The sequence below is a fragment of the Daktulosphaira vitifoliae genome, unplaced genomic scaffold (genome assembly GCF_025091365.1).
Source record: "Daktulosphaira vitifoliae isolate Bord-2020 unplaced genomic scaffold, ASM2509136v1 Scaffold_1, whole genome shotgun sequence".
NCBI classification, from domain to species: Eukaryota; Metazoa; Arthropoda; class Insecta; order Hemiptera; family Phylloxeridae; genus Daktulosphaira; species Daktulosphaira vitifoliae.
Genome location: NW_026099572.1, coordinates 73,224,358 through 73,241,670, shown reverse-complemented (window position 1 = coordinate 73,241,670; position 17,313 = coordinate 73,224,358). Strand labels below are relative to the sequence as shown.

At 24.4% G+C, this 17,313-nt stretch overlaps 3 protein-coding genes and 1 long non-coding RNA gene across 8 annotated transcripts in view; 2 read left to right on the top strand and 2 right to left on the bottom strand.

Annotated features, from left to right (window-relative positions):
* Positions 1-16,377, top strand: part of LOC126894519 (V-type proton ATPase catalytic subunit A) — a 256,069-nt gene extending 239,692 nt beyond the window's left edge. For 2 of the 4 annotated variants that reach the window (XM_050665583.1, XM_050665584.1), the window contains exons 2-12: positions 12,223-12,315; positions 12,405-12,517; positions 13,033-13,398; positions 13,465-13,616; positions 13,701-13,842; positions 14,016-14,145; positions 14,226-14,352; positions 14,423-14,671; positions 14,732-14,938; positions 15,301-15,490; positions 15,578-16,377. In XM_050665583.1, coding sequence (XP_050521540.1) covers positions 12,240-12,315; positions 12,405-12,517; positions 13,033-13,398; positions 13,465-13,616; positions 13,701-13,842; positions 14,016-14,145; positions 14,226-14,352; positions 14,423-14,671; positions 14,732-14,938; positions 15,301-15,490; positions 15,578-15,670 — 1,845 coding nt within the window. In that variant the 5' untranslated portion in view covers positions 12,223-12,239 and the 3' untranslated portion in view covers positions 15,671-16,377. Of the gene's footprint in view, positions 1-10,916; positions 11,052-12,169; positions 12,316-12,404; positions 12,518-13,032; positions 13,399-13,464; positions 13,617-13,700; positions 13,843-14,015; positions 14,146-14,225; positions 14,353-14,422; positions 14,672-14,731; positions 14,939-15,300; positions 15,491-15,577 lie in introns of those variants that run through there. The other 2 variants (XM_050665581.1, XM_050665582.1) reach the window with 2 other exon arrangements.
* On the top strand, positions 71-6,853 carry LOC126894515 (hormone-sensitive lipase). Its single transcript, XM_050665575.1, has 13 exons — positions 71-302; positions 1,268-1,436; positions 2,419-2,775; positions 2,837-3,023; positions 3,372-3,486; positions 3,547-3,654; positions 3,726-3,916; positions 3,975-4,254; positions 4,348-4,536; positions 4,602-4,926; positions 5,132-5,291; positions 6,417-6,542; positions 6,605-6,853. Exons 3-13 carry the CDS (start codon positions 2,450-2,452, stop codon positions 6,692-6,694), a joined length of 2,097 nt encoding a protein of 698 aa, XP_050521532.1. The 5' UTR covers positions 71-302; positions 1,268-1,436; positions 2,419-2,449; the 3' UTR covers positions 6,695-6,853.
* Positions 6,918-8,880, bottom strand: LOC126894526 (probable N-acetyltransferase san). 2 transcript variants are annotated; one of them, XM_050665598.1, is made up of 4 exons: positions 8,789-8,880; positions 8,308-8,444; positions 8,066-8,249; positions 6,918-7,211 (listed from the first exon to the last, which is right to left on the bottom strand). In XM_050665598.1, the coding sequence occupies exons 1-4, from the start codon at positions 8,794-8,796 to the stop codon at positions 7,022-7,024; spliced, it is 519 nt and encodes a 172-aa protein (XP_050521555.1). In that variant the 5' UTR covers positions 8,797-8,880; the 3' UTR covers positions 6,918-7,021. The 2 variants fall into 2 exon arrangements, with proteins under 2 accessions (XP_050521555.1, XP_050521554.1); XM_050665597.1 differs by lacking the exon at positions 8,789-8,880 and having other exon boundaries at positions 8,308-8,485.
* On the bottom strand, positions 13,523-14,119 carry LOC126894528 (uncharacterized). The gene is made up of 2 exons (XR_007701439.1): positions 13,989-14,119; positions 13,523-13,918 (listed from the first exon to the last, which is right to left on the bottom strand). It is a non-coding gene; the product is annotated as an uncharacterized LOC126894528 (long non-coding RNA).
* Positions 16,378-17,313: the final 936 nt, after the last annotated feature.

Genomic DNA, 17,313 nt, shown 5'->3' with positions numbered 1-17,313 from the left:
TAATTCTATGTGATATCATAATCACATAATGCAGGGTATTGTCTTTATCTACTAGGCACTTAATTTCGGTTTTATTCGTAATTTGAATAAAATAGTTAATAAAACATATATTATTTTAAATTTTCCTTAAAGAAGTGGGAATGATTTTAATTTATTGAAAATTGAATAGTTTTAAAGTTTCCTTTTAATGTTATATATTTTAATATTTCCCAAAAATTTTCTCAAAACATTTCTTAATTTTGTTTATAATCATATCAACCAAAAGTCTCTGATATTAGTCAAATTTATTGAAGTTCTTATTGGTAATGTGCTTCATTTTATAGTTAAACTTTTTTATTTAAAGTATTTAAATTCATTACAACTGTAATTTGAATTTCTTATATAAACATATTGTTATTTATTTAAAAATAGATTATACAGTAAATTATTTATCTTTATGAAACTTAATTTTTCTTATAATTGCTATAAAAAAAATCTTAGCCTATTTTACACACTATTAATTATAGATAAAAATTAGAAAACATGGAATCACAAAGTGTTTCTAATTAATACTTCTCTATTTTATATTTGTATTCATATTTATATTTATATTTTTTTATGAATTATCTTATACTATCAATGTATAAAACAATAAAAAAGATCTTTATATAAGATATATATACATATATATATAAGGGTTTTTTTTAAGCTAACTTTTTCTTCTTCCTCGCCTTAATCTCAACTACTTGGGATCGGCCACCCTTATCCTAAACTTCCACTTGACACGATCTCCCACATCAGCTGTCCTCATATTGCATTCAATAGTATCCCTCCATCTCTATTTTGGTCTTCCTCTACCTCTTCTTCCTTCAACATTAATTTCTATAACTGTTCTTACAGCTTCCGATTGTTCTCTTCTCATAACATGACCCAACCATCTAAGTCTATTTTTTTTCATCTTATCCACAATTGACGCTACACCTGTATTCCCACTTATATGCTCGTTCCTTATTCTATCTTTTCTAGTCACTCCACTCATCCATCTAAGCATTCTTTTAAGCAGAACTAAAATAATTTTTAAGGAAATAATTTACTGTAAAACTATTTTCTTTAAGTATTCTATTATTATTAAAAAAATATTTTAAGCATTTTAAACCTGTAATTTATGATGGATTGGGTCCTAAAAGCCCACCGAGATTTTTACATTAAAATATCTCATACCTAACCTTTTTTTCTCATTATTTCATATTTTGTACATTTTAATTTATTTGTGGTTCTTCAAAAATAGGTAAACTTGACATCAGCTTTTGAGGTGTAGCCACAATCATTTTACAATGTCATCATATAATAAGGCCAATCTATTTTAAACCAGTTTCTAATTAACAAATCTGGGTTCATTGGTAATGATTCTACCAATAGTACCACTTTACCATAGAAAAAAATTGAATTTTCAAGGTGTAGTAAATTATAAAACTATATATTATTTAATTTTGTTAATAAGATATTTATTAGTTATGTCACTAGAACGATTGAGAATGAGTTTATAAAAATGGATCTAAATTATAGCTGTTGATTTTTAAAATACATACAAACATAATATGACATACATTTGAAAATATTTACAATTAACTTGATCCTTATCATAAACTCCATCCACTGGTGTCAACAATTGGTATTATTGTAAAGTACTACACAAAATAAATCAATTTTTTAACTTTAAGTATACCTGTACTCATAATGATTAAAGTATTTTTTGTGAAATGTACTATAAATACCATTACTAATAGTAACAAACAGATAAACAACCTTGGAGTAATTTTATTTGTACATCATTATTTCTTAATGACATAACAACTTTTATTGTTATCTTTAATATTAGTATTTTCAATAAATTAAATAATACAATCAAATATTATAATTAAAGTAAGTAATATATATATATTTTTATTAATAGTAAGTACATTTGTGGTATATTTTTAAATTTATAAATAATGAATGAAATAATTCTCATAAGTGTTACTTGAAATGAGAAAATATAAATCTGTATAATCCATATTATTTTGAGTTCCAAAATACTTGTTGAAACTAAATTTTTATATTAAATTGTCCAGATCCTGAATACAGATATCTATAAGATAATCAGTCTCATATACATTAAATTGATAATTTAATAATTATATCAATATTTTAGATTGAGTATCTAGCAAAGGATGTATTAGGTGAAGAAGTAATGTCCCCTTGAATCTTTCTAATATTAGTGCTTTTTAAATCAAGTAGACTAAAATAGAGTCAAAAAAAATTGTACAAATTTTTTTTAGGATTGTATATATTTATATTGAAAAATATACAAATCAAAATGCTTTTTATATTATAAAATTTAATAGACATATTGAATATATATATATTTTTAATCATTATATTTTACTTTTTAATATTTAGATTTATTCCAAAAAAATTGTTATCATTAATAATGGATGATATTGAAGTTTCATACATTGAACTTAAAAATTTATGTGAAGAGAATTTGAAATTTTTCCAAAATGATGAAAAAAAAAGTTATGCAATATTATCAAAGAGTTTTAACCAACTTTTTAATAAAGTTGGTTGTTTAATACCTTTAATTGAATCACTTCGGATTAGCTGCCATTTATATGACTTTGATCCATCTACACCGGGAAATGGTTACCGAAGCTTTATTGCAGCTGTTGATATCTTCATAGCTCATTGTATAAAAATATGTTCTCAGTTTACAGCTAATCGTGATTCATTTTTCTTCCGTAAAACATTTTATACAAAGTATAAAAATTATTTATAAATTTACTTTTATAACATTTTAAGAACCGAAAATTATTTTTAGAGAGATTGAAGCATGTAGTCAAGTGATGGATACATTGGTATTATGTTTAGAAAATTTATGTCAACTAATTGGATGGAGTAAACCAGGCATACTCTTTGCTGGAAATGACAGTACTGCTTTTGAAATGATGATGAAAATTGAACCTTCAAAACTTTTACCCTTTTATGGCCGTTGCTTGGCTTTTCAAGTGAGAAACTTTGAAGTAAAATTTATCATTTTATGATGGGCCCAAAACATTAAACCAAAAAGTTACTTAAAGACTTTACATTATCAAAATATTTATCAGATTTTTATAAAAAACAATTACTACTAATTATAAAATTTAAAATATGTCAATCAATTCTTTTATTATTTTAAGAAGGCAAAAAAACAATTATGATTTTAAATAATTAAAATTAAAACTAATTTTATCTACAATAAATAGATTTTTTAATCTATATATTTTATTTATCAATTTTGAAGATAAAAATTTAAAGAATTTTTTCTATAAATCTTTGCTTTTTATTAATTTATGGATATGTTTTTCGTTTTCTAGTTTGGTGAGTCACTTCAACCTGCATTAAAAACTATCGCCATTATGATGGCTTCATTTAGTGAAGTATATTACTATGAGAATAGCATGTTAGCCAAAGCTAATGCTGCATGGAATTGTAATTCAATGTCTATTTAATCATTTATGCATTATAATCAATATTTTATGTAATTATTAGGTAGTAAGTATATGTTAAATCCAGAATTGAGAGCTCGTAGAATTGTCAATTTAATTCAATATTCTTCTGTTGAATTTTACCAAGCATTTTTATTTCTTGGAGAAACTGGTAATATATCTACAAATATTTTAAATAGTTAATTTTTAAAAGTATTTATTATTTTTTAATAAATTTTTTAGAAATATTGAAGAGTTTACCTAATTTAGTATCACCCACAGTTGCTGTAAATCGTATGATATCTATTCCAAGTAAACCAATTGTATACTTAAAACCTAATGGACAACAATATGAACTTAAACCTCCCGAGAGTCATGTAGGATTAGCACCTTTAAATGTGCGATTAATTTCAAAAACTAAACGTAGAGGCATGGTAAATTAGGTTATTATCACTTATTAATAATTTTTTTATACTAATTTAAAGTGTCTAGCTCGATGAAAGTCCTAAAAATAATGTATTTCCTGAGGCCTCGGAAAATCTAATAATTCATTGTCATGGAGGTGGCTTTGTATCTCAAAGCTCTAGTTCTCATGAATCATACTTAAGAGATTGGGCTGTACGCTTAAATATACCTATATTATCAGTAGATTATTCCTTAGCTCCAAGAGCACCTTATCCAAGAGCGAGAGAAGAAGTGTTATTTGCATATATTTGGGCATTGAACAATGCAGCATACTTAGGATCTACAGCTAAACATGTAATATTGGCTGGTAAGGAATAAATGGTCTTCATCATATTGAAAACTGTATAACTTAATTACTTTTATTTGTAGAGTTTTGAAACAATATGTATTTTATTTTTAGGCGACTCTGCTGGTGGAACTTTAAGTGCTTGCGTAGCGCTCAAGTGTATTGATATGGGATTTAGAATACCTGATGGATTATTTTTAGCTTATTTTCCTTCTCTTATAGCCTGGTCACCTACACCTGCTAGATTTTTAAGTTTAATTGACCCTTTATTACCCTTAGGGTTTATGATAAACTGCTTAAAAGGTATATTGTTTAAAAATTTTTTTAGCTAGTACTTTATATTAAATGTAAAGTATTTTAATTTATAGCTTATGCATGTCCACCTGAAAACTATCAAGATAACACATATGAATATAAATTAAAAAGAATAAAAAAAAGCAAAAGTAGTATAGCCAATGGAAATTTAGTAAAAGAAGTTGAGTCCAGTGAAGAAGCTTTGGAGTTAATTTCAACTAATGGTGACGGATATCTTCCAGAAATACCTATAAAAGATAATAGTGATACAAATGTAGAAAAAAATTGTGATTCAAAACAATTTTCTTCTATGATATCTGAAACAACTGAAAATATTTCATCAGCTATATCTGATACATTCACAACTTTAACAACAGGAAATACAGAAGATGATATTAGGTAAATAAAATGTTAAAATTAGTTAAATTCTGTTAAAACTGAATAAATGAGAAGTGTTAATAAAATTTTGTTAAGTGAAAATCATAAATATTTATTACTTTTAATTTCAGTTAAAAAACTTTGTCTAAAATTAATCAATAAAATTTCAACTTTTTTAAAAAATTTTTTCATTTACACATATAAATTTGTTTTTATTATTTTCAAGTGATGGAGATGATGCTTTAGATGAAGTTGATGCTTTAGATGAAGTTATTGAAGAAACTGCTTTACTAATTGATTTACCTAAATTGCCTGAGGATCCATTTCTTTCGCCATATTTGGCAAATGACGATATATTCATAAAACTACCTACTGTTCAAATTATAGTATGTTACTAGAAACATATTTAAATCTATAAAAAATATTAATAGTTAAAAAATTACACTTTTTTTTTCATTAACTTTTTATATTAAAATTATACTTTTAACTATAATTATTTTTGCATATTGAAAAGTATAAATAATATTTAATTGGATAAATATTATTTAATAATGAAGTATTTATTTAAAAATAATTTTCTTTAATTATTTTAAAAAAATTTAGATTTGAAGAAATTTATTGCAATTAAGTCTATCACATTTGTAAATTTAATTATTTTAAATATGGTCATAATTAATTTTTAAAAGTATACTCAATATAATGAAGATTTTACTATCAGAAATTGATTAAACAAAATATTTAACATATTTCTTACATAGTATGTACAGTATACATAGCTTAATATAATGATTACATTAATCAAATGATCTCACTAAACAAAATTCACATTAACTGTCTAAGGATAAAGTACAATATTAAAAACTCTTATTACTTACATATATTTTTATTAATAAAGCAAAAATCTCAATATGAAATATTATTATATACAATGTGTAATAAATTAAATATATAATTAATTATTCATAAAATATTTGTCTACTGAATTCTGATTTCTCTATGATTTATAAATGTGTCAAAAATAATTCAATGAAGGAATCAGCATAGGTCCACTGGTATTGTCGCAGGGTATGAAGAGATATATGAAAGTATCAAGTGTAAAGTGAAAAGCTTCTAATTGTTCATCCCCATTTTTGGCAATGAAGACATCTAGTGTTTACATTTGAATTCTGTGATAAGGTCACTTGGTTGGTCCAAAATCATTGCGTAATGCATAATGTTAATCTTGTGAACCTAAATATTTTCAGTATAATTATATACAACAAAATGTAACCCAAGAAATTTAATCAGTACAGAAGAATTATTTCAATATATGGAATCTATTATACTTCTAAGAAATTAAAAAAATTTACAATTTAAATTAAAAACATAAATCTGATTTTACTTTTAAAAATAAAATATTGAAAAAATTAACAATAAGTTAATAAAAAACATTTTAATATGCTCTTTTAACCCTAAGCTCTTAATTATATAATTTAAAATTATGAATTATAAATAAATTATCACTTTTATAGACTGTGCATATGGATCCTTGCCTAGATGACTGTATTATGTTTGCGAAACGATTAAAAAACTTAGGTAAAAAGGTAAAACTAGACATACTTAAAGGATTACCTCATGGATTTTTAAATTTAGCAGTAGTAAGTTACTATGTAGTTTAACATAAATCATAATTAAAATAAATTTTATTCAATTTTTCTAGACATGTAAAGAAGCACATGAAGGATCTGTTTTTTGTGCACAGCGCATTAGTGATATTTTTGAAGAATTACAAAATAGTACTAACCATTAGTTTTACTTCAAACAACATAAACAATTTTTTTATTAGCAAATACTCTATCAATATCTTTTTAATTACTCATCATACTTCTCAATTGATTTAATTGTGATATTTTTATTATTAGTGAATAAGAAGATAATACTTACCTATAAATCTAAACAAATGTTAATTTTTTTTATTATTATTATGTTATAGGATAAACATAGATCTAAATAAAAAAGTTATTATTATGACATATTTTTTATGCATATTTATTATTTTATACTGTATAAGTAACAGTATGTTTTTAAATGTTAGAAGTGTATTAATACAATGAACAAGTAAAAAATATATCTCAGTTTAGTCTTTTTTGTTGTTATTTGAAAGATGGTCATTTTTTCCATTTGTTATTTTGTGCCGTAGGCGCTTTTCCAATACATATGCATCTGCTGGTTCTATTCTTTTATAATAATGTTCTTTAGTTTCTACTATTTCAAAACCAAATTTTTTGTAGAATTTTATGGCACTATCATTGTTTAATTGTACATGTCTAAAAATAATAATATGAATACAAACAACATATAGTAAAAATACAGTACAAATTTAGTGATGGACTATTTAAAATTATTTAAAGCTTATATTAAATTAATATTAAATATTAAATTAAAAATAGTATTATTAAGGATAACCAAAATAATATTCTTTTAAAATTACCAAAATATAATGGTAATATTTTCTCAAAAAGTTAAAAATACTTTTGTAAGCATAAAAAGCAAATCATTTTTACTTTTATTAACCAAAGTACAAAATGTGTTTTTTTAAGGTATTACATTTGAATAAAATAAACTTAAAATAATCATTAAATTTTTAAAATGATTTTTTATAAATGATCTTTTCTTAAAATAATTCTTGTTATGTAATAAATTGTTACATACCTACAAAAAACATTAAAATTCCATCAAATTAATCAATATTTTTTTTTTTATGCAATACATTTTATATATTACTTTATTATGTAATATACTCAAATATCCAAAAAAAAATTATCATTTAATTAAACTCACAATTCTTTAAGATTTTAAACTGCCATTTTTTTCAGCCAATACTCCCAAAAAATGTGTACCAGAATAAAATTCCAACTTCTAACATGCACATTTTTAAGAATTAAAATGAATATGTCATTACATTAGTTGAAAACAATTAACTCTATATGATAATCATATAAAGGGTTTCTTAAAACTATTTTGAATAAAATTCATTTCAAAATAATACATTGAAACTACCCCCAAAAAATTAAATTACCCAGTAAAATATTTGTATGAACCTAATCTTTTTAATTTAGATGAAGTTTAAATTTTTCCTTGATTTCAAACAAAAACAGATTTTAAATCTTTAATTACTTACAGATAAACACTATCAAATGTACCATCATCCTTAACATAATTTAAGACATGTTCAACCATCATACTACCAATACCAAGTCTTCTATACTGTGATAGACAGCCCAAAGTCATAATATATAATCTACGCCCGACTTCTTGATCTATTCGACAGCATACTGCTCCAACCACAATGTCATTATAATATGCTTTAAAATTAAAAACATAAATTTAAAAGTTTAATGAAAGTTAAAAATTAAATGTTACCTAATTTAGCTAGTTCACCAGCTTCTAAAACATCTTTATAAAACTTTTCATTGTATGATACAGGAAATACAACTGTATTTAAACGTTTTAATTGTTTAATATTATGATGTGTTATTTCTCCCAGTTCCAACTTTGCTCTATAAACATCAACCACATGATTCATTACTATACAATAGTGATATGAAAATTAATAAATTAATCTATCATAAATGAAACCAAAACAAAAGATAATTATTAATCCAAATTATATGAACAATGCGGAGAAAATAAAAGATAAATTAAGAATATTATTTGTAATAGTACTTTTTAAACATTTAATTGAATATATAGTATAATCTTAAGACAATTTTTTTAAAATAAATATCAAAATATTTGCTAGTAATAATATATAAATTTAAAATAATTCAGTAATTGAAAATGGTATTCTTTAATAATTCTAATTTTGAGACTAATTAATTTTAAAAAATATCTTAAGTCTCACCTTGTCATATTGGAAAATAATTATTTTCATGTATCCTTCCAAGTTAACTACGGATGGCATAACACTGAGCACACTACATAAAAAGTATTGATAACATTATCCATGCGATATCAATAAACAATTCTACCAATATTATAATACTCAAAATAAACTAGTTAACTTCATAACACGGTGACAAATGTAGATTTGTTGTTGAAAACGTGCTTAAATCTAGACATGTTTAATTAGAAATACTGTTGGAATATTTTTAATAGTGTGCATTCAATTAATTAGTGAATAAGTAACAACGAGTAACTAGTAAATTAAATTACTACTCACATACTGAAGGCATACTTAGGGAAGAGAATAACTTGACACAACGCAAAAAATCATTAGTTGAAGATACTATTTAGATGATATCGTATCATAGGCGTAAATTGAGGGTACAGTAACGTACCCAGAGGAAGGAACACAGATAAAATGGCCCCCATTGACCATAACATCTGATTCCAAAATGAATATATAAGCAAAGATAAATGTACACTATTTGGGTTTGATTATTTGACTATGTTTCCTACCCATTTAAAAGATTATGGCTATACCACTTGGGGTGGGTGCTTGGCTACTTAACACGTTTAAATATTTAATTCAAAAACTGTATTTATTTTATTATACAGAGTGTTTAAAAAGTAAGGAATCAGGTCAATTGTTACAAACAATGAAAACGATAAAACTTTTCCTTACTTACTGAACACTATATACACAGTATAATATTAATTATTTTTTATAGGCACTCCTATAAAAAATCATAATCACACCACTATATCGATTATTAAATACACATTACAATAAAAGTCAATTTGTAGTTCAACTTCAAATTTTATAATTAAAGGATTACATAATACATTAGAATAAAATTTTTATACTATTCACATGTCCTGAGGTGTAGGTATATTTTGTTTTTCATGTGGATGTTTTAGAAAATAAAACCTTTAATTGTTTTTTGTAAAATGTAAAATAATTTTAATGAAATAGTTGAACTCTTGCCTTTATTTGCGTTATTGCTTTTGTCATGTATTGACACGATTTTAAAAGAAATCAATTATTACTATATTTCTATACTAAAAAACTACAGTGAATACTTAAAAATTATTTTAAAAGTGAACATAATTAAAAAAAGAAACTATAACTCACTTTTCATATTTTATGTTAAATAAATATGATTTTGGTTTAAATAATTACAGTAAAACAGTCTAATTTAAAAATCGCCACTTCAACCGGCATGCCAATAGCCATATCCCTATTCTGTTTAAATCTTTTCTTTTCATTCTCATTCTCATTCAGGATCACCGTCACGATTCATGACAAATTTTAAGCAAATCTTAAGTTATAAGACTTTTTAACACTCGACATTTTTTTGAGCAAATGTCAACCTTATCGGTTGGACTTTGTCCTCTCATAGTATTTTGTAAAATAATTTGTGCAATAGGTGCCTACCAATTATTGTTATCGCGTTTCTACCGTCATATTTTTTAAGAATCTAATATCCAATTCTAGACATTCTAGTAAACTAAATTTATTCACTAATTATATCATCATTTATTTTATCACTTGTTTAATTGGAAATACCAAAATGCAAAAGCAGTTTTATTTTATATTAATTATTGTAATATAAAAAAATAGCGATCCATCTTCATAAAATTATAGATATGTTCAGTAAGTAAGGAAACATGTTTTAATTGTATTCATTGTTTGTAATAATTGGTCTGTTTCCTTACTTTTGAATACTGTGTATATTAATGTATTTTTAGTACATAATAGAGTTATTTAAATATTTTAAATTGAAGTTCGTTATTCTATGAAAATTATTTGAACTTTTTTGATTTTACAAGAAACATTTATTACGTACAATGTATATTTCAAAATTAATATTGCGTTTTTGAGGTACTACAAACATCCTCGATAAATGACACTGAAATTATTTGACCCAAGTGACATATCAAAATAATTATTAAGGTTTTTAAAGTTTCTTATGGTTTTAATTTTAATTTCAATTACTACTTTTGGGCGGAAATAAACAAAAATTATAATAGCTCTCAAGGTTGTTGCACTTGCTGATAGATTGTCGGTCAGCTGATTGGGGTTCCGCCCAAATATTTTACACTCAGCATCATTCACCGCCAGTAGCAGCACTGCTAGAGTTGTGTGGTTTTAGATTCTTGTTTTACTGTTCTGAGTTTAGGTTACGCCCGTCAGTGCCGACCAATTTCCATCAACATATTTTGTAAGTATTACTAGCATAATTGTTTTATTGTTTTTCGCATTTTTATTACGTGTGTTAGAGCTTCATAACATTTACAAACTTATTATCCTAAAAAGAATTCCATTTTCCGTTATCAGACACTTATCAACCCTTTTGGTGGCACCCACCCAGTTCCCAATTGTGGCCGACACCCTCATTTAGAGTTTTTCAATCTAACAAACTATTATTTGACTACGTTATACGATTATAAATATTACGATTTTGGATATCTTAACAATATTCCTTCAACCAACTAAAATCCCTAACCTTTTTTATATGGGACCCGCCTTGTTTTCAATGACAAAATCGCACTCTTTAATTAAGTCAAATTATCATTGTTTATGATCTTGGATTTTAACATCTTGAATTAAACGGTTAAAGTTATTTATTTTTATTATATAATCAAATAATGAATTACTTTAATGTAAATATAAAGTGACTTGGATTTAGATTATGCATGATGCTTGAAGTGTGAATTTGATTTATGAATGTACTTCTCAGTGAGCTTTACACATTATAATTACAGAGTTGTTTTTAAAGTTTAGTGTTTAATATAGTAATATTTAATATATTAAGTTATTGTCTAAAATATAAATTATAGTCAATCATATTAAATTAAGTTAGAAAATCTTTTAAATATTAATAAAGTACTGTTTCATATAACATTCATAACTGTTAACATAAGTTTACAACATTCATAATCATTAATTTTCTATGATATAAATATGTGGAATTCAATTGTTTCTTGTTGTAGAGTTATTGGTAACACTAAAAGATTTAATTAAAATCTAATATATCACTTTTTTAAAATATAATCTAATTTTTTTTTTATATTCTTGGTACTTATAATTACATTGTTTTTTAGTAAAATTATATTGATTTTTTTTTTCATTAAAATTGTGTAGCATTCTTTGGACATGACAACAGTCATCCTGTTGATTATCATTAAAATGTTGAAATAATTATTCTGAGTAGTCAATTTGTATTTTATTTATATATTATAAATATATACTAAAATTATTTTGGTATTTAATTTCTTCAATATAGGTTCAAAATATTTTGAAAATAATTATAATTTTTCATATTAAATGTTCATTTAGATTCTACATTGCATTGTTATATCTTAGCCAATAATTAAATTTTATAAATATAGAAAAAAACAATACAAAAATGACTTCATTAAAGACATTTGAAGATGAAGATCGAGAAAGTTCTTACGGGTTTGTGTTTGCTGTGTCAGGACCTGGTAATTATTTCAATATATATTGTTACCTTTCATAAGGTAACTAATTTGTATTGCCAAAATAATTTAATTAATATTTATCTATAAAATAGTTGTTACTGCTGAAAAGATGTCGGGTTCAGCTATGTACGAACTTGTCCGAGTGGGCTATTTTGAACTTGTTGGTGAAATTATTCGTCTAGAAGGTGACATGGCAACTATACAGGTATAAATGAATGTTATGATGACCTTTTTATAATAAGACTTAAAAAAATAAAAATATTATTATGTAAAATGTTGATTTATAAACAATATAATATCTATTTTAATCAAAGTTTACAATATTGAGTTATTATGTTTAAACTTAGATATTTAACAATAAAATAAAGAACCATACATTTTTTTGTTCATGTTAGGTTGAGTCTGTTAGAAACATCTGAAATGTAATATATAAATATACTTTTATTTTAAAATATATGCATAGTAAAATTTATATAGAGTGTTTAGTAAGTAAGGGAACTGGTTTCTATTGTTCTTATTGTTTATAATAATTTTGTTTTCTTACTTACTGAACACTGTATATATGCTCTTTTTTTTTTTTTTAGACTAGATAGTATTCGATGATTATGTTTTTCTCCCTTCATAGTTAGGCAACATTTCAAAATAATTTTACTTATAATTTAATATTAAATTAAATTACAGTAATATGTATTATGTATTAAAAATAATATTTTACCATAGGTTTATGAAGATACTTCAGGTGTAACTGTTGGTGATCCTGTCCTGAGAACTGGAAAACCATTATCTGTTGAATTGGGTCCAGGAATTATGGGAAGCATTTTTGATGGTATTCAGCGGCCATTAAAAGACATTAATGAATTAACACAAAATATTTATATTCCAAAGGGTGTAAATATTCCTGCTCTAGCTCGTGATGTTTCTTGGGAGTATAATCCATCTAATATTAAAAATGGAAGTCACATAACTGGTGGTGATCTTTTTGGTCTTGTACATGAAAATACACTTGTTAAACATAGGTTAATGTTACCACCTAAAGCTAAAGGAACTGTAGTATTCCAAGCCCCACCAGGAAACTACAAAGTTGATGTAAATAGTTTGTTACATTATCCTTTTTTATGAGTCAACAATAGTTCTAAATATGTGATATATTAGGATATTATTTTGGAAACCGAATTTGATGGAGAGAAATCATCATTTACTATGCTTCAAGTTTGGCCAGTACGTCAGCCCCGACCTGTAACTGAAAAACTACCAGCAAATTATCCTCTTTTAACTGGGCAGCGAGTACTTGATTCTTTATTCCCGTAAGAAACTATTTAACTTTTTTCTTTAATAAATTAATTAATTTAAATGAACTAATGTTTAGTAAAATTTTCTTTGATTTTCAGTTGTGTTCAAGGTGGTACAACTGCAATTCCTGGAGCTTTTGGTTGTGGTAAGACTGTGATATCTCAAGCTCTGTCTAAATATTCTAACTCTGATGTCATCATTTATGTTGGTTGTGGTGAACGTGGTAATGAAATGGCTGAGGTAACTTTTTTAGTAGTGTAATTAAATTAATTATGTTTGAAGATTAAAGTTTTAATAAATTTTAACTTTGGAAAATCTAAAATAAAAATGTAAAATGTAATTCCCTTGCATTTAACTAATGTATCAATATATTTACTAAAACATACATTTATAACTTGTACTTCAATTTTTAGGTATTAGGAGATTTCCCAGAGTTATCAGTTGAGATTGATGGTGTAACAGAATCCATTATGAAAAGAACAGCACTTGTTGCTAATACTTCTAACATGCCTGTAGCTGCTAGAGAAGCTTCTATTTATACTGGTATATTATCACTTTTTTATATTTCATTAGTTAATTGTTTAATTATTGTATATATTGAAATCTATCTGTAATTTAAACAGGTATTACCTTGTCGGAGTATTTTAGAGATATGGGATACAATGTATCAATGATGGCAGATTCAACATCTCGTTGGGCTGAAGCTTTGAGAGAAATTTCTGGTCGTCTTGCTGAAATGCCTGCTGATAGGTATGTAAAATATTAATTTTTTTAGTATAATCTGTTATGAAATCTATATAAATTATTATTATTTTAATAGTGGTTATCCTGCTTATTTGGGTGCTCGTTTAGCATCATTCTATGAACGTGCAGGCCGTGTGAAATGTTTAGGTAATCCAGAGCGAGAAGGTTCTGTTAGTATAGTTGGAGCTGTAAGTCCCCCTGGTGGTGATTTCTCTGATCCTGTAACATCTGCTACCTTGGGTATTGTACAAGTGTTCTGGGGTTTAGACAAAAAATTAGCTCAACGTAAACATTTCCCTTCTATAAACTGGCTTATATCATACAGGTATTAATTAAAATTTTTCAAGTTAGTTTACTTACTAATTATTTTCATGTTTTACAACAGTAAATACACAAGAGCATTAGATGATTTCTATGATAAAAACTTCCCCGAATTTGTACCATTAAGAACAAAAGTTAAAGAAATCTTGCAAGAGGAAGAAGATTTATCAGAAATTGTCCAACTGGTTGGTAAAGCATCACTTGCTGAATCTGATAAAATAACATTAGAAGTTGCCAAATTATTAAAAGATGATTTCTTACAACAGAACAGGTATATAAGAATAATATTTTCAAATAATCAGGATATAGGCTAAATTGTGGTAGTATTCATTACTAGAGTTTAAAGATAAATTTTTCTTTTTTATTATTTAGATTTATAAACTCACAATTTTTATCTGTGTTAATTGTAGAATTATGATATTATGTTGTTTGTATTTAAATGGTATTTTATTTTTACTTATTTTATGTAATGCCTAATTATTTTAATACTAGCCATTTATAAAAATGACAAATTTTAAATTATTTCTGTTTCTTTTAATAGAATACTAAAAATTTTTATAGTATAGAACAATTTATAATAAATGTTTCAAATGTATTATTATATTAAAATAATATATTGAAAAAATCTTTCAGTTATTCTCCTTATGATCGTTTCTGTCCATTCTACAAGACTGTTGGAATGTTAAGAAACACTATTGCTTTTTACGATATGGCTCGTCATGTGGTTGAATCAACAGCACAATCTGAAAATAAAATAACATGGTCAGTTATTAGAGATAGTATGGGCAACATACTATATCAATTATCATCAATGAAATTTAAGGTATATTCTTTAATGTTACATTAATTAATCCTTTTTAGTTAAAGTTAATAATAATAGGAATCTTAATAAAATAATTTGTAATTTTAGGACCCTGTTAAAGATGGAGAAGCTAAAATTCGAGCCGATTTTGATCAACTTTATGATGATATTCAACAAGCTTTCAGGAATCTGGAGGATTAATTTGTTTTTGTTAATATCTTGTTGTTCGTAAATTTTTTTAAAACAAAACAAAAAAAGTGAAAAAAAAAAACATTATTTAATGATAATTTGTTGTTTTCTTCGAATTTTCACAAAAATTAGTGCACAACATATTAATGAAACTAAAGGATGTAAATTTTTTTATTTGCAATCCTATTACTTATGTCATCATCATCATATTTTTAAGAAATGTTATAATTTATTTTTTATTTGGCATTCCATTTTCATAGATTTCTGTCATATAAGCTAATTTAATATTTTTTAATTCGACAATAAGCAACATGTGAATTTTACAAATTCGTTTAAATTTAAAAAATTATTTTCATCTAAAAAGAGCTACACATCCATCATCATGTAAATAATCTTTAAATTACCAAATTTCCTTTAATAAGCTGTAAAAATTTAAGAATAAAAGATAGTGAACCATATTAGCATTTATTTACTTAAAACCTAAATTAAATATTGGCATTTTTTTTTTTTTATCAAGCCAAATATTCTATATTGTTTTTTGTTTTTTGTCAATGATTGTTGTTTTAACTTTTAAATATATATTATAGTTTATGAATTATAAAATAATGTAGGGGTTTTATTCTTATGAGAGAGTTACAACTTAAGAGTACTCGCTAAATTTAATATTTGTAAAATATTAGTTATTCTGTTATCAGTAATTATAACAAATACATTCCAAATTATTATAAAATTATATGTATTTATATTCACTTCAGTACCTTTTATTTACTAAATATTTTTTCAATTATATCCTATGTTTAAAATACAGGTATATATTAAAATGTTACTTTTATTACAACTTGAAAATATGAATAGAAAAAAATATATTGAAGTTATTAACTTTTTTTATGGATAACAAAAAAAATTATTCATAATCTTGTGTTTTTCATTTAAAATTTATCTGAGACTAATATAAATAATTTAGTTTAGTCTCATAGTAATTTTTATATTACCTATTGTAAACATAAATAAATAAAAATTTATAATCTAATGAATGTGATAAATAAAAATAAAAAAATATTCTTTAATTCTCCTTAAGACTTAAATTCTCTACCCTTTTGAGTTATTTTCAAATTTCATCTCAGACATTGTTGGGATAATAGATACCAGTCATTGGGGCCTTGTAAAAATATATATAATAGTATAAACAACTGTTTCTACAAAAAATATAATGATATAGAGTACGTAAGAATACTCTAAAATCTAATTGTTTTTTTTTTATTTAGTAATTTAGTGAACTTTAATTATTGTTTTAATATTATTGCAATGGAGTCAATACTGTACAGACTAATAAAAGTTTAATTAACATTTTATAAAACAAAAAGATTATATACTGAAACCATTTATAGTTTATTATATACAAAAATAAGATATGTTACTTAATATTTAATTATAACAAACATAATTTTGAACACTACATAACAAATAAGTATTCCAAACTTTGCATACATTAAAAAAACATAACATTATTTTTTGGTTTTGCATAATATTTATGGGAACATTAAATCAAAATTATTCATAATACAATTTTATTTAATTATGAAACATGAAATTATGTTATTGTTGAAACAAATACAACTACTATAAATATAACTAAAATAAAAACTACATAAATC

Coding starts and splice junctions, on each gene's coding strand:
- LOC126894515 (XM_050665575.1), top strand. CDS start 2,450: ATGGATGATATTGAAGTTTCATACATTGAACTTAAAAATTTATGTGAA. Junction 3,024..3,371: donor GCCGTTGCTTGGCTTTTCAA/GTGAGAAACTTT, acceptor TTCGTTTTCTAG/TTTGGTGAGTCACTTCAACC. Junction 4,927..5,131: donor AATACAGAAGATGATATTAG/GTAAATAAAATG, acceptor ATTATTTTCAAG/TGATGGAGATGATGCTTTAG.
- LOC126894526 (XM_050665597.1), bottom strand. CDS start 8,470: ATGAATCATGTGGTTGATGTTTATAGAGCAAAGTTGGAACTGGGAGAA. Junction 8,250..8,307: donor TGGTGAACTAGCTAAATTAG/GTAACATTTAAT, acceptor TTAATTTTAAAG/CATATTATAATGACATTGTG. Junction 7,212..8,065: donor ACATTTGATAGTGTTTATCT/GTAAGTAATTAA, acceptor TATTATTTTTAG/ACATGTACAATTAAACAATG.